Genomic DNA, 16252 nt, shown 5'->3' with positions numbered 1-16252 from the left:
GGTTGCAGTGAGCTGAGATTGCATCATTGCACTCCAGCCTATAGCGATGAGGTCTCACTATGTTGGCCAGCATGGTCTCCAACTCCTAGACTCCAGCAATCCTCCGCCCTTCGCCGCCCGAAGTGATGGGATTACAGGCACCAGCCACCACACCAAGCCTTTGTGAAGCCTGTCTATCGAAGCTTGCTTTCTCTCTTTTTTTTTTTTTTTTTTTTCCTTTTTTTGGTCTTTTTTTCTTTCTTTTATTAATTTTTAAAAAAAATTTCCTTCATCCCATTATTCTTCAGTATAACCTTTTTTCTAACTTCTCGAGATATATGACTATATCAAAAATCCTCTTCTCAGTCAGATCTTTCTTGAACATTCCGTTCCAGACTGAAACCACCTGGTTGCTCCCATTCTCCTCTTTTTTTCCTTGGCACTCATCATCATTTAACATATCACACATTTTCCTTATTTATTTTTTTCTCTCCCCATCAAAATAGAATCTCCATGAAGGCAAGGACTTTTGTTTACTTTGTTCACTGCTGAATCCCCAGGACCCAAACCAGTGCCTGTTTTATTAATAAAACAAGGAATGAATGTGTTAAATGAAGAAACAGTAAGAGCTAAGTTTACTAAGCACTTGCTACCTGAGACTCAGTTATATTCATTTATGCATTTATTTATTTAGATTTTACTTTTTTAGAGAACGGGTCTGGCTTTGTTGCCCAAGCTGGTCTCCAACTCCTGGCCTCAAGCGATCCTCCCGGTTCAGTCTCCCAAAGCACCAGGATTACAGGCGTGAGCCATCACACCCGGCGGAGACTCAACTATAAGGGGCTCGCAGATAACATCTAATTCTTACAGAGGAGGAAACTGAGGCACAAGTAAGCAGGAGAGCCGTGATTAGAAACCTAGGTCAAACTCACAGCCCTTGAGCTTTCCTCCAAGCCCCGATTCTTCCCCTTAAAAAAAGCCAGCGAGGGGCGAGACCCGGAGGGCAGAGCCCGCGCTCGTGAGCCCGGCCCTGCGCAGCACCCCCAGAGTTTAATCGAATCACTCAGCAGTAGGCGTCGCCCACTTTCTTATTGGTTGGTTTTGGTTCCCAGTAGTAAGAAAGGAAGACAGTCTGCGAGGGGGCTGCGGGGAGCCTCGCCCCCAATTGTGCGGTTTCGCTGCCGCGCAGGCGCACGGAATCCTAAGTCCGGGGCTTGCGTTTCCGGACGGAGGGCTTCTCCCGCCTCTCCCGGAAGCTGCTCTCGCTACTCGGGTAACGGGTCCCGTCGGTGGCAACGGCCGCGGCGCCGCGATGGACCTCGAGGAGGCGGTAAGGAGGCGGTGCGCCTGGCGGGCCCTGACTGCCGGGGCCGGAGGGAAGAGAAGCTGAGGAGGAGCGGCGGAGGCTGTGGGCTGGGGCGGCCACCGGTTGGAGGAAGGCGGGGCGCAGGGCTGCGGGGCGGGGTGAGGTCTGGGGCTGGCGGGCCGCGTACGCGCGCGGCTTTGGTAAAAAGGCTGGAGTTTCTGGCTCGGCGAGGTTGTGGGTGAGGGAGGGTGTGGTGTTTGTCGTTATGGGTGTGTTTAAGGATGAAGTTGTGGGTTTTGTGGGGTGGCCACCCACCGGGCTCATCCTCTCGAGACTGGACCACCTACAAGTTCCCTTTGATGCTGGGGTGGGTGAGGGAGGGGAAGGGCTTGGAACCTGAGATGCCTCCTGGTAACAACCCCTGTCCGTCTCTCTGGGAATCCTCGCCACAGTCTTCTGCAGGGATTCTAAATTAAGATTTGGGAACTCCCCAAATGGTCCAGCTCATTGCAACCTCCACCACCCAGGTTCATTCATTGTAGTGTTAGTACGGGGTTACTGAACACTACCAAGTTGCCAAAATTAATTTGGCATGCCTTTTTTTTTTTTTAAAGCTACTGCGTAAAATGACACATTTTCGTTTTTTCTTTTTGAGACAAGGTCTCACTGTGTCCCCCAGGCTGGAGCACAGTGGCAAGATGACGGCTCACTGCAGCGTTGACCTCCTGGGCTCGAGAGGTCCTCCCGCCTCAGCCTCCCAATTAGTTAGTGCTACAGATGCGAGCCACCACTCCTGGCTAATTTTTTCTTATTTTTTGTAGGGGCGGGGGTCTCGCCATGTTGCCCAGACTGGTATTGAACTCCTGGGCTCAGGTGATCTTCCTACCTCAGCCTCCCAAAGTGCTGGGATTACGGGGGTGAGCCCCAGCACTCAGCCAAATGGCACACACTTTGATGGTATTAAATGATACTCTATAATTAGTTCAACGCTAATAACAAGTCAAACTCCAAAGAGTTGGGAATCAGAGAATTAGGTCTGTATATACAGAAGCAGTACTATCTTATAGTAGATGCCCAAAAAATATTCATTGAATAATGGATGGCTAACTTCTGTAAATGCTAGGCTGATGAGTTAATAGTTACAACTCACCATTAGCTAGTGTATACCCAGACTAGGGACCGTGTTTGTTTTGAATTCCTAGCACCTAGTAAAATGCCTAGTACGCACATAGTTGATTCCTTATGTTGCCGAGTGAATAAATCAAAATTTGAAACTAGTACAAATCTAGTTCCTCTGTGGTATGTGCTTTTAATGTCCTGGAAGAGTTCCAAATGGTATTTGCATTTTTAAAAAGTCTTCTCTCTGCTTAGGTTTGTCATTTTTCTCACAGCATTTTCAAGGAGCTTTGTTTACTCATCTTTGTTTCCAGTTTATCCCATCACCTCCTTTTCTCTTTTTTCCTCTCACACTGCATATTTCAATAAGTTTCCTCCAGTAGTTGAATTTGGTTTCATACCACTCCTCTCCTTGTTTGCAGATAATCTCTCTGATATATTTTCTATTGTCTATGATTTTTTATTTATAAAGTCGCCAGGAACCCACTAAGTAGAACTGCAGGCTTTAGGTATAATGCACTGAATGTGGCTTGATGGGAACACCTTTTCTATCCTCTTCTCCCATAGGAAGAGTTTAAAGAACGCTGTACTCAGTGTGAGGCTGTCTCATGGGGTCTTACTGATGAAGGCAAATATTACTGCACTTCCTGCCACAATGTTACAGAGGTAAGTAACAAACACCATTTATGAATTTGCATATGTTTTAAAAATTGCTATTTCAGCCTGGTGTGTAGTCTAAGTCCCAAAGAATTTGGTTGCTTCTTGTCACTCATGCAATGTGAAGTTTCCAAGGACGCAAGTGGTCTTCGGTAGTTACACATAGGTTAAGGAATTTGTGAATTAGATTGAGGATGAATTTTTGAGATTATGTTGAGCCACGTTTATAAATGATTTCTTATTCAGAGTGTTGGTTGAAGGGAAATAATTAAAGTTGTACTTAGAAGATGATACATTTCTTTTTATTAGTTAGTACTTACTTTTTTTTAATGTGTCATGGTGGCTTAGAGGTTTGGAAGATGGAATGTTAGAAAGCTTGAGAATTGTTGGGAATATTTTGGAACTATGCTTCGTTATCCTGTTATCTTTGTATAGTACCTTATAGATTACAAAGTGTTTTTGGCTCCGTTATTGCATTTCCTCCTCATCACAAACTGTGAGAGGTACCGTTACGCTTATTGATAGGGCTCACAAATTGAGTGAGTTTGCCAAAGTTACACAATACCGAGTGTTCAGCCAGGACCCGGATGTAATGTGAGTCTTCTGTCTTCAGTGTTCGTTTTACCCATCACACCTGCCTCTTAAAGTAGAGATTGTCATACTGTCCTGTGTAACCTTGGAAACAAGCCCACCATCACATTGTGAGTGCTAGTTCCTATTGTGAATACACCTGCAGGCCAGCATCACCAAAATAATCAAGGGTGTAGACAGTCTGCTACTGGACTGGCTAAACGTGCCAGGACTCTCCTCTGGGGAAAAGGATTTCCTCAAAGTCTGCAGAGCCAGGAAGGAACAAATGTGATCTTCACCATACAGGCTTAAGAAAGGCAAATTTGGAACAAGTAAATGTAACCGAGTAGACTTCTGCTTCTGGCTAAGATGGAGTAACAGAGACCAGATTTACTTTTGTTCCTTAAACAACGAAAAACCTGGACAAAATATATGAAGCGAGTAAAAGGAAAAAATTTTTCCCTTGAAAAAACTGGTGAATTGAGCTTGCAAGTCTGTTACACAAGTGCTTTTCCTTGAGACAGTATTCTTTAGTCTGCAGCCAGAATGCTTATCTCTGCTTCCTATTTAGTCACACAGAATGTTAAAAAGGTCTGTACTCGATGAAATTGTTGGGGTGATGGAGATATTTATTATGTTGATTATAGTGATGGTTTTGTAGTTTGTGTGTGTGTGTGAGTGTGTGCGTGTCTGTGTATGTCAGATTGTGCAGTTGACAGATGTGCTGTTTGGTCCTCACCTTCAGTGTGTAGTGAGGAACTAGCAGTTTTACTCACTCTTGCTTTTGTACTATAGTGTAGTACACACAGTGTACTTTCTTCACACAGTGAAGAAGGAGTATGTCTAATGGAGTATTTGCCATTAGTAGTTGAAGTCAGAATACTATTTTTATGGGAATTGAACTACATTAACTAATTGCTTTTCTAGTTCTGGTTTTGATAATGTTTCCATTTGATTCTGTTTGGTCAAATCTGCTGCAGTCATTTTTTAGTTTGCAAGAATCTAATACCACTACCTAGCTCCCCCTTTGAAAGACTGTCAACCCGTGTGGAGTAACTAGTCAAGAATGGAGAGTTCATGAAGGTGGACAACATCTTTATAAAGATCAAGAACCTAGCTCACTGCCTTCCTTTCAGACGATAGGCTTAAAGGAAAAAAAAGTTATGTGTTGCACAAATTCAGTAGTTGTTCTTGTCTTTCTGGACATGTTCTTCACTTAGAATGTGAGAATGTGATGTAGCTGGGGCTCCCTGGAGTTGAGCAGTGTGGCGATGTTGAAATACAGTGAGCGGGGAATGGCCTGTGAACCAGTTACAGCTATGAAAAATGGAAGTCATGGTACAGCTTGCCCTGTCTTTCTGCCCCTTTTATTGCCCTCCCTCTTCCTCTGTATATAACTCTCAAGCTCTGGGCACACTGCAGTCTGGGAAAGGCCTTCCGAATTGATAAAGGAACCAAAATGTTATCCTGGTATATTTTATCCAGGAAAAAAACTGTAAAGTCATAAATCTGTTCAATTTAGACAATAGATATTTTTGCAAGAGTTTCATGGATATTTAAAAAGGTGTAGGCTAGACTTCTATGATTTTAATAGATTTTTATGATTACAAGAGCAGTGTATGATTACTGTAGAAAATGTGGAAATTATGAAGATGAAAGCCAAAATCACCAGTAATCTCTCCATCTGTCTTTTTTCCTGTGTATGAAATGGAGAAAGTGATGTGTGAGTGCTGTTCAATCTTTTGCCATAACAATTTGGAAAAATACTTGATCTAAACATTTGCAGACATTGTTATAGATTGTAAATATTCCAGAATAGCCATTTAGTAATTTAATTAATTTTTTTTATAGCTCTGGTTTTAGATGTTTCACTTTTTCATGTTTTTTTGCTTTTTCACATTTTGTATAGTACAGATTTTAAGTCTTTTTTTCTGGCTACCCTTTATAAATTTTACTTGTCCTTGCTAGATGATGGCTTTTGTATTTATTCTGACGTGTCTTACGTTCTTAGTGTGGCCAACCCAGTATACCAGAATTGCTTTGAATATGGTTTCTGTGATTAGAGAGACTACGTTCCAAAATCCTGATGGTAGAGATGTGTCTTTTATTCTTATGGAAAGTTAAAAGATAAATTTCATTCCAAATCTCTAAATTTAGAAAAACAGTAATGTCCCCTGTTGGTCAAAAATCCTCACCTTTCTTCTGGCATTAAGACTCATAATGGGAACATTTATTCTACTTTATGGAATAAAATGTTGCTCTGTTCAAAAAAAAAAAAAGACTCCGCGGGGTGCAATGGCTCACACCTGTAATCCCAACACTTTGGGAGGCCAAGGTGGGTGGATAACCTGAGGTCGGGAGTTCGAGACAAGCCTGACCAACATGGAGAAACCCCGTCTCTACTAAAATACAAAATTAGCTAGGCATGGTGGCACATGCCTGCAATCCTAGCTACTTGGGAGTCTGAGGCAGGAGAATCGTTTGAACCCAGGAGGTGGAGGTTGCAGTGAGCCGAGATTGCACCATTGCACTCCATCCTGGGCAACAAGAGCGAAACTACGTCTCCAAAAAAATCAAAAACAAAAACAAAAAAATACTCAATGCTTTATTTTTAGTTGTGGGAGAGCCAAAATCTTTGATACTTGCCATTGAGAGCAGTTGGGATTGAAGAATCTGGTATGAATTATGCTAATCATTTTAGTCATTCTAAAATTCTATAAGTTTGATTAAAAATAAAATGTAATGAGTACTTTTATAATATCAGAAATGAAAGCAATTTTAGAGTATTATTCAAAGACATGGAAAAGAAGGCCAAAACTAATCTGTCTGTAGGTGAAGCATTACCAGTTACAATAAATACATTAAGTTATTTTAATATGGAAGTGTATTTTGTGTGGAGAAAAAAGTGAGTAAATTTGACTTTTGGTTTGTAAAAGTTAAAAAGTGATTTAAAGTAAAAGTTCAGGCCGGGCGCGGTGGCTCACGCCTATAATCCCAGCACTTTGGGAGGCCGAGGCGGGTGGATCACAAGGTCAAGAGATCGAGACCATCCTGGTCAACAAGGTGAAACCCCGTCTCTACTAAAAATACAAAAAAATTAGCTGGGCATGATGGTGCATGTCTGTAGTCCCAGCTACTCAGGAGGCTGAGGCAGGAGAATTGCTTGAACCCAGGAGGCGGAGGTTGCAGTGAGCCGAGATCGTGCCATTGCAGTCCAGTCTGGGCAACAACAGCGAAACTCCGTCTCAAAAAAAAAATAAATAAATAAAGTAAAAGTTTATTCATTTAACAAATACTTTATGGTTACTGTATACCAGGCACTATTTTAGGTAATGAGAAATTTTGAATCAAGAAACAACAGAAATATTAACTGGAATGTTAAAGATTTATAATTTTCCCAAGATTTTACCATCCTCAGTCCTGGCACTCACAGCTTGGTTCATTAGAAAATGCTTGGAAAAATGCCTAGGGGGATGTAAAACTATCTTTTTAATGGTCTTGTTCTGTTTCCTGTAGAGATCTAAGGAAGTTATAAACACTGATGTTATTCCTCATGCCCAGATAAAAGCCCTCAACCGGGGGCTTAAAAGGAAAAATAACTCTGGTAAGTTCTTTCTTCACATGTGCTTGACATTCTTTATTCACATCTTTCACCTTCATGATGTGAGAGATGGAATGGAATTTTAAGTAGATTCTAGAGAAAATGCCAGATTTTATCTACTGGCATATGTTCTTCTATGTCTGTTATTCATTGTGGTGAATATGATCTCCTGTGCTTTTATGGAAAAAGTACTTGTTTTCTGAAATAATTCAACTGTGGAATTGTTAGGAAGTTGAATACAATATTGAGCTTCCAGAAATCTTTTTCTCATATTGAATTTTTAACACACCAATTGGGAAAATTATTTTCCCTTAAAATGGACCCAGCATGAGTGTGCTTTGAAAGGTAAAGTATTGTATTAATCCAGTGAGTCCATAAAATTAACCATTATTGAGAAGGATCTTAGGTAAAGTGTAACTGATGCTTTTTATTTTTGTGACTAGGTACGTAGGACCAAATTGCCAAATTTGAAATGAGGCTGATGATAATGGGGACTCTTCTACATGAGATAGCTTTAAGGATACACACACATTAAAAATATATATAATTATTTATTTATATGTGTGTTTATGAAATATTTATATAAAATACATTGACATTCTTTTTTTTTTTTTTTTGGAGATGGAGTCTTGCTTTATTGCCAGGCTGGAGTGCTGTGGCACAATCTTGGCTCACTACAGCCTCTACCTCCCAGGTTCAAGCGATTCTTCTGCCTCAGCCTCCTAAGTAGCTGGGACTACAGGTGCGTGCCACCATGCCCAGCTAATCTTTGTATTTTTAGTAGAAACAGCGTTTTACCATGTCGGCCAGATGGTCTCGATCTCTTGACCTCATGATCCTCCCATCTCGGCCTCCCAAAGTACTGAGATTATAGGCGTGAACCACTGCGCCCAGCCAGATTGGTATTCTTAGATGAATAACAGTGAATGCCTAAATGCTATTTCACGTTTCTGTTTAGCCTTTAGTAGTGACTATTTTTATTAGGCTAAAACCTGATTAATTTTTGTTAAATTTTGTCAGTGTAAAACCTGATTAATTTGGTCTTGACCTATTTAAATAGTTAAAATGTGTAGTTTAGACGTACATTTCTTAAGGAACTTTAGGTGCTTTATATTAGGTATTAAGTGTCTTACAGTCAACCTCATTACCCTTCATTTCTTCATTTGTAAAAAGAGAACAGAATATCATCCATTATGGAAAATAGGAACACAGACTCAGAATTTAAAATATAACCTTATCAGTTTCTAAGAACAGTATGCAAGAAGAAGAGGGAGTATATGCATATAGCTTGAAGAATTTAAACTTCCTTTACTTATGTACCCATCAAAATTACTGGCTTTTCTGTTAGACTCTTACAACCTGAGACCCTTCTTGGGAAAGAATTGGATCAGTCAGCAGGGATAGGGAGACTTTGTGACATTCAGGTAAGGGAGAAGAGTTGAATGCTCTGGCATTCTGCAGAGAAGAAATGAAGTCAGTAACAGACCTCAGAAGCTCCATGTAAAAAGTACTGATAGCAAGCTTTTGGAAGAGTTGCAGTATTTTTCCAGTGGTGAGGGGTAAAACATAAGGGTCTTCAAAGACTTTTCCTTCAGCTGGTAGTTGTTGTTAAACATGTAACTGTCTGTTGTGGTGGCAGGTTTCTTCACAATCTCTCTTAGGGTGGTTTTGAGTATTCAAGAAAATAACCAACTTAAAATACCCAGCACACACTTGGTACCTAGGCTGAGATCAGTATTAGTACCTTGCTTTAATTTTCTCCTTATAACCTAGAACCATTTCAGAAAAAGCAGAATGCCATTGAGCAGTTTATTTTCTTTGAACGTTCTTATTGCCATTTCTACACTCCTGTATCATGAGATCTTGACATTCGTTAATTCATTCACTAAAGGTTCACTCTTACCTTGTGAGATGCGACTTCTAAAAGTAGTGGAAGCAGTGACTGAGTATTTTCATTTAGGATTCTGCTGGGCATCGTTCAGGAAAATACACATTTTTATTTTTGTTTATTTTTATTTATTTATTTATTTTGAGACAGAGTTTCTTGTTGCGCAGGCTGGAGTGCAATGATGCATTCTTGGCTCACCGCAACCTCTGCCTCCTGGGTTCAAGCAATTCTCCTGTCTCAGCCTCCCAAGTAGCTGGGATTACAGGCATGTGCCACCAAGCCCGGCTAATTTTTTGTATTTTTAGTAGAGACAGGGTTTTACTATGTTGGTCAGGACAGCCTCGATCCCTTGACCTCGTGATCCACCCACCTCGGCCTCCCAAAGTGCTGGTATCACAGGCATGAGCCACCGCGCCTGGCCAAAATACACATTTTTAAAACTTGTTTCACTTTTTTTAACATGGTTACTATTCATTTTTTTGCCTTTAGGTTAGTATTTCAGAAAAAATATAGATAATGGAAAACATTTGAAATCTGAAATTATATAAAATATTTAGTTTCAGCACTTGGTTACACATTTGCTAGGTTGTAAACAAGAGACTATAAGAATGGAAACCTTTTTCAATGGTACAAAAAAATTCCAAGTCACTAAGCTGCTAAGTTCTGGGTTAATTTTTAAAAAAAGGAAAAATTCAAGTCATAATGTGTAAAACACAAATTGTAACTGTAGTAGCATTAAAGTTAGTAAATTAGGAATGCAAATGCTAAAATATGCTATTTGTCATTTAGAAAAAGGCTGGGATTGGTATGTGTGTGAAGGTTTCCAGTACATTCTTTATCAACAAGCAGAAGCCTTAAAGAACCTTGGAGTAGGCCCAGAGTTAAAGGTAAATACATTTGTGACTACAAATGCAATTTTACATATTATTCTTAAAGAACAGTAAGATTTAGAGTGGAACTAAGGAGAAATCAGTAATAATACTAGGGCTACTGGAAGAATAATTTTTCTGATGTGGAAGAATAATTTTTCTGATGTTTTTGCTTTAATTCTTTTAGTAGGCCAGCAATTCTGGAAGTGTGTTCTACAGGATGTAAAAAAGCAGTACATCTGAAAGAAAAATTTAAAGGTTTTAGTCTTCAGATACTTGGGGAAACAACCGGTTAAATAAAGTAAAACTCAAATATCTTTGAGGGTTTATTAGTACCTTTTTTGTGTTAATGTGCTTGTTTAATTTCCAGGGAGCATCCTGTGTGGTGTTCACAATTTGAGAACAAAATCCTTTGGGGTATGTACATAATGTCTGTCAGGACTCGAGTTCCACAGAACGTGCATTAGACAATGATATGTTAAACCAGTGGTTAACCTCCAGAATCACCTGGAGGGCTTGATAAAACACTGATCACTGGACGTTAGTCCCAGAATTTCTAAGTTAGTAGGTCAGGAGTAGGGCCTAAGAATGTGCATTTCTAATGAGTTCTTAAGTGACACTGATGCTTCCGGTGCAGGGACCACACTTTGACTTTGCTGCCTCCCTGGAGCAACATAGTATTTCTGCAGTTACTTGAATTTCATATTCCTTCATCTAGTACAAGTCATCTCTGGAATGCTTTAAAAAGCCAGTTTTTTAGCAACAGGTTGTTCACTTACTTCATATTCTTCATTGGAAACCAACTGTTGAGATATCCAGCCTAGTTGAGGAGAGGGATCTATGCATATGTGAAATGAGTAGACATGAATTTATATGGTGATATACTCAAGTGATTTTTTTAAGACATGGAGTCTTGCTCTGTCACCTAGGCTGGAGTGCAGTGGCATGATCTTGTTTCACTGCAACCTCCGCCTCCCGTGTTCAAGCAGTTCTCCTGCCTCAGCCTCCTGAGTAGCTGGGACTATAGGTGTACGCCACCACGCCCCGCTAATTTTTTGTATTTTAGTAGAGACAGGGTTTCACCATGTTACCCAGGCTGGTGGTCTCAAACTCCTGAGCTCAGGCAGTCTGCCTGCTTCGGCCCCGCAAAGTGCTAGGATTACAGGTGTGAGCCACCACCTCACTCATAAGTGATATTAAAGGTAAAAAGAGAACAGAGAAAGATCAATGTGGGCTGCAGTCACCAAGGAAATATTTGTAGAGGAGCCTTTGCTATTCAAACTGGTGGTTGGGGCAAGCCAAAACAAAACAACCACGATTCCAGTGCGTGGCCTAAATGGATGCTGGGCCTACATTGAAAGGCATTAAGAATTAAAAATTCAAAAACCTGAAACAACAGGGGCTCACCCATTATAGTCATTGTATTAGGTATGATTGCTGATTGCTGAGAGTGGAGGTTTGTGATCTGAGTTTCCTTATGTAGTTATTCTATGCATAAATGTTTAAAAATAGTTTTATATAGTTATACTATATAGCTGTAGCAGGGTTTATTCCTGTGTGGCTTTATGTTCACTTCATTAGGGGTTAATTCTGAAAGCAATTTTTCTGAAATTAGCCGGTGAACATAACTGTTTAGACCTGATCAGTTGAGTAGCATGCCACATACACAGGCTCTAGAATCAGAACTGACTTCAAATCCTATTCATAGTTTTTCTACTTACTGGCTGGATAATCTTGGCCAAGTTACTCAGTTTCTTCAATGGTAAAATGAAGCTAATAGCTGCCTTACAATATTGTGTTAGAGCCAAGGGATGCCTGGTACCTAGTAGATGACAAATAAATGGAAAAGTCTTTTTGTTTCGTGTTTTTTTTGAGACAGGGTCTTGCTCTGTTGCCCAGGCTGGAGTACAGTGACCTGATCACAGCTCACTGCAGCCTCAACCTCCCAGACTTAAGTGATCCTGCCACCTCAGCCTCCCAAGTAGCTGGGACTACAGGTGTTTGCCACCACACCTGGCTAATTAAAAAAATTTTTTTGTAGAGACAAGGTCTTACTATGTTGCCTAGGCTGGTCTCAAACTCCTGGGCTCAATCAATTTCTCCCACCTTGGCCTCTCAAAGTCTGGGAATTACAGTAGTGAACCACTGTGCCTGGCTGGAAAAGTTTTTTTGTTTAGTTTTACTTTCGCTTGGGACTTGTTAGTAAACCTGGTGGCAGCTTTGCTTCTAACTAAAAGTGTAGTCATGTATCAGTTGCCTTCTTACTCTGATCCTTAATTTACTTAATATGCAAAAGAAAAGGACCCAGCTAGGTGATTTTAATGTCCTTTCCTTCTCTAAAATCTAAAATTAAGAAGGATTTTTTTCCGCGTTTCTCAGGTACCTGATACTATGATGATATTATAATTCTTTTGTGTGTGTGTATGAGACGCAGTCTTGCTCTGTCGCCAGGCTGGAGTGCAATGGCGCGATCTCGGCTCAATGCAATCTCTGCCTCTTGGTTCAAGCGATTCCCCTGCCTCAGCCTCCTGAGTAGCTGGGACTACAGGCGTGCATCACGATGCCTGACTAATTTTTTGTATTTTAGTTGAGACGGGGTTTCACCATGTTGGCCAGGATGGTCTCGATCTTCAGACCTCGTGATCTGCCTGCCTCGGCCTCCAAAAGTGCTAGGATTACAGGCGTGAGCCACTGCGCTCGGCCTATTATAATTTTTTTTAAGGAAAAGCAGGTAGGAGGACATTTAGATGGAAGCCTGAACCAGCCCTCCAGGTGATTCTGACACACACTCAAGCTTGAGAACCACTGGTTTAACATATCAGTCCCCAATGTGCATTTTATGGGACTCAGGTTCTGATAAACGCTACATATAGATTTTGTTCTGATAAATGCTACCAAAGACTTTGTTCTCAAATTGTAAATACGGTATAAAATATTTCCTGGAAATTGATATGTACATTAATATGTAAAGTACAAGAGAACTGTGGTATAGATATGCCTGCACATTTGTCGTCATAACCTGAGTCACCCACCACTCGTTTCTCTTCCACCTTAGAATGATGTTTTACATAATTTTTGGAAGCGCTACCTTCAGAAGAGCAAGCAGGCATATTGTAAGAACCCAGTTCATACCACTGGAAGGAAACCTACGGTAAGTCACATGTCTGAAAAGTTGGACTAAAAGACATGTCTAGTGAGATGTAGAGATGAAGATGGGTCCATGACCAGTTTGAGTATCTGGGATTATGATGCTTGTCAGAGGATTTTCAATTAAGAGGTTTCTGTTAGAGTCCAGAAGGACAGGGTCACTGATTTAAGCACTGGAATACAATTTTTTTCTTCACCTTTTTTCCTGCAGTGTGGAATTAATGTTCACATCTTATTAGACCAGTTGAAACATAAAGGGATTTGTGGTTGATTTTCTAAATACAAGATAGAATTTCTATCACTGTACTATTAAAAGAATTTTTGCATATATTGTTCTGTTTGCTTGGAATGCCTACTTACTTTATCTGGCATTTCAAGATTCAGCTCAGTTATCATCTCTTAGAAGCCTTTATGTGAAGAAAAATAAATCTGGATATTCTCCCACATCCATCAGAGCAACTATATTTTTACCAATTTCTTTGTAACTGCTTTATGAATGTGCCATAAAACATTTTATTTAGGGTTGAAGATGGTTCTTCTGCTACAAAAGACAAGTTTGATAATTTTTTTTGTTCATTTGTTTGGTTTTTTTGAGATGGAGTTTCGCTCTTGTCGCCCAGGTTTAAGTGCAATGGTGCAGTCTCAGGTCACTGCAACCTCTGCCTCCTGGATTCAAGTGATTCTCCTGCCTCAGCCTCCCAAGTAGCTGGGATTACTGGTGCCCGGCACCATGCCTGGCTAATTTTTGTATTTTTAGTAGAGATGGGGTTTCACCATGTTGGCCAGGCTAATCTTGAACTCTTGACCTCAGGTGATTCGCCTGCCTCAGCCTTCCAAAGTGCTGGGATTACAGTCATGAGCCACCACGCTCGGCCAGTTTCATAATTTTTGATGTGTGGTACAGATACTCCTTAGCATGGGGTCACATCCCCATTAACCCATTGTAAGCTGAAAATATCTTTAAGTTGAAAATGCAGGCTGAGCGTTATAGCTCACAACTGTAATCTCAACACTTTTGAGAGGCTGGGGCAGGAGGATTGCTTTAGCCCAGAAGTTTGAGACCAACCTGGGTAACATAATGAGACCCCCAACTCTGCAAAAAATACAAAAATTATGTACCGAGCATGGTGACACATGCCCTATAGTCCCAGCTACTTGGGAGACTGAGGTGGGAGGACTGCTTGAGCCTAGGAGGTTGAGGCTGCAGTGAGCTGTGATCACTACTACACTCCAGCCTGGGCAACATAGTGAGACCTTGTCTTAAAAGAAGGAAAAAGCATTTAATATACCCAGTCTACTGAACATCATAGCTTAGACTAGCCCACCTTAAACATGCTCAAGACACTTACACATTAGCCTACAGTTGGGCAAAAGTCATGGAACATAAAATCTATTTTATAATAAAGGGTTGAATATCTCATGTAATTCATTGAGTACTTTACTGAAAGTAAAAACAGTATGATTGCATGGGTACTTGAAGTATAGCTTTGACTTCATGCATATTGCTTTGCACCACAGTAAAGTCAAAACATCACAAGTCAGGCCTCATCTGTGGTTACTCTTCATATGGCTAGAAGAGATTCAGGATCTGTTTGATACACATTTGTTAAGGGCTTGGGAATTTGGCTCAGTGTTTCCTTGTTTGCTTGCGTTCTCATAGTTTCCACACTCAGAGTTTTAGAGACCCAGGACTAAGAAACCCAGGTCTGGGTGAAGAGTAGGTTACAGAGATGGACAAAAGAGAACCTCTGAGCTGCTTGAGTATCCTCATGTGATACTGATCCCAAGAATGAGAAGTTAAGAGTAGTCAAGTCACGCAAGATAATGATGGTTATTCTAGGGGGCTGTGGGGGGCGGGGGAGGGGGATGGCAACCTGAGAAAGCTAACTGAAAAAAATTAAAAAGGGGAATAACCTAATGAGTTCTTTTGGAGAATGTTTTAAAATATGAGACAATGAATTTAAATAAACTCACAAGAGAAATAACTTGCATATAACTAGAAAAGATATTTTATAATCACAACTATGAAACATTATGCTATCTTGATACATGAGATAGATACTTCTCAAGAAAATCACAAGATGCTGTATGGTTCGAAGGTAACACTTGAAAAAGAAAAGAATTACTTGAACTACTAAGAACTTGATCTTTAAAATTTCATAGCTAAGGTATTTGTTGATTGTATTTATGCCGTGGGACTTTGCCTAGCATATAAAAAATATGCATCAGAACCTGGGATTCTCTGACATTTAAATATTTTTGAGTTAAAATTAAAAAAAAAAAAAAAGGTTTTGCTAGATGAGTAAATTTAAGTGTAAAGCAATGTTAGCATCATGCAAAAATCTTGGTGAATACTCAGTAAATAAAATATTAAGCTGATAAACGAATTGGTAAGATAATTTCTACTTCAAGAGTACAGCCATACTCTATTTTGAAAGGAAATGGGAACAATTACTTTTAAATTAGAAATGTAGTTTTCTCAAACATATCCATTAAATATTTCCTTAGTGCTTTGGATATAACTGTTTTGAGAATAGTAAGAGGACTGCATCTGAATCCCGGTTCTTACTTTTGAGCTGTGTTATCTTGGGTGAGGTAAATTACTGAAAATGTGCAGAAAAAGCAAATTAACAAGCAAATATAGAGAGTGGGAAGGATGCTATTTAAGAAGTCCCTAGGCGCTTCCTATACACAGTATGCTAAAGTTTAAGAAGCACTGGTGTAGATGAGAAATGATGGTGGATGGGACCAGGTGGTAGAACTGAAGGTGATAAGTAATAGGATTCTATATAAACTCTGAAGATAGATCAACAGAATTTCCTGATGGATTGGATGTGGGGTGTGAGAGAAAGAGAGATATAGGAGTCAGTGATGACACTAAGGTTTTTGACCTGAGCAGCTGGAAGGAAGTTGTCATCAACTGAAGGGTAAGTGGGCCAGGAAGGTCAGGGGTTCTGTTTTGGACATGTTAAGTTTGAGAACGCTGTTAGCATCTGTATTAGTTTCACACTGCTATAAAAATATTACCTACAGGGCAATTTCTAAACAAAAGAATTTTAATTGACTGACAGTTCCACATGGCTAGGGAGGCCCTAAAAAACATGGAATCATGGCCAAAG

The 16252-nt window shown here is 40.1% G+C and overlaps 1 protein-coding gene across 4 annotated transcripts in view; it reads left to right on the top strand.

The window, feature by feature from the left end:
- Positions 1-771: 771 nt before the first annotated feature.
- The window catches only part of TAF1B (TATA-box binding protein associated factor, RNA polymerase I subunit B), an 88506-nt gene continuing 73025 nt past the window's right edge, over positions 772-16252 (top strand). The window contains exons 1-5 of one of the 4 annotated variants that reach the window (XM_032294162.1): positions 772-1309; positions 2969-3067; positions 7145-7232; positions 9907-10004; positions 13042-13137. In XM_032294162.1, coding sequence (XP_032150053.1) covers positions 1292-1309; positions 2969-3067; positions 7145-7232; positions 9907-10004; positions 13042-13137 — 399 coding nt within the window. In that variant the 5' untranslated portion in view covers positions 772-1291. Of the gene's footprint in view, positions 1310-2968; positions 3068-5341; positions 5352-7144; positions 7233-9906; positions 10005-13041; positions 13138-16252 lie in introns of those variants that run through there. The other 3 variants (XM_032294166.1, XM_032294164.1, XM_032294163.1) reach the window with 3 other exon arrangements.

This window comes from Sapajus apella, unplaced genomic scaffold, assembly GCF_009761245.1.
Source record: "Sapajus apella isolate SASKATOON/1434 unplaced genomic scaffold, GSC_monkey_1.0 scaffold31, whole genome shotgun sequence".
NCBI classification, from domain to species: domain Eukaryota; kingdom Metazoa; phylum Chordata; class Mammalia; order Primates; family Cebidae; genus Sapajus; species Sapajus apella.
Note: the sequence above shows the minus strand (reverse complement) of the source record. Positions and strands in the feature narration are given on the sequence as shown.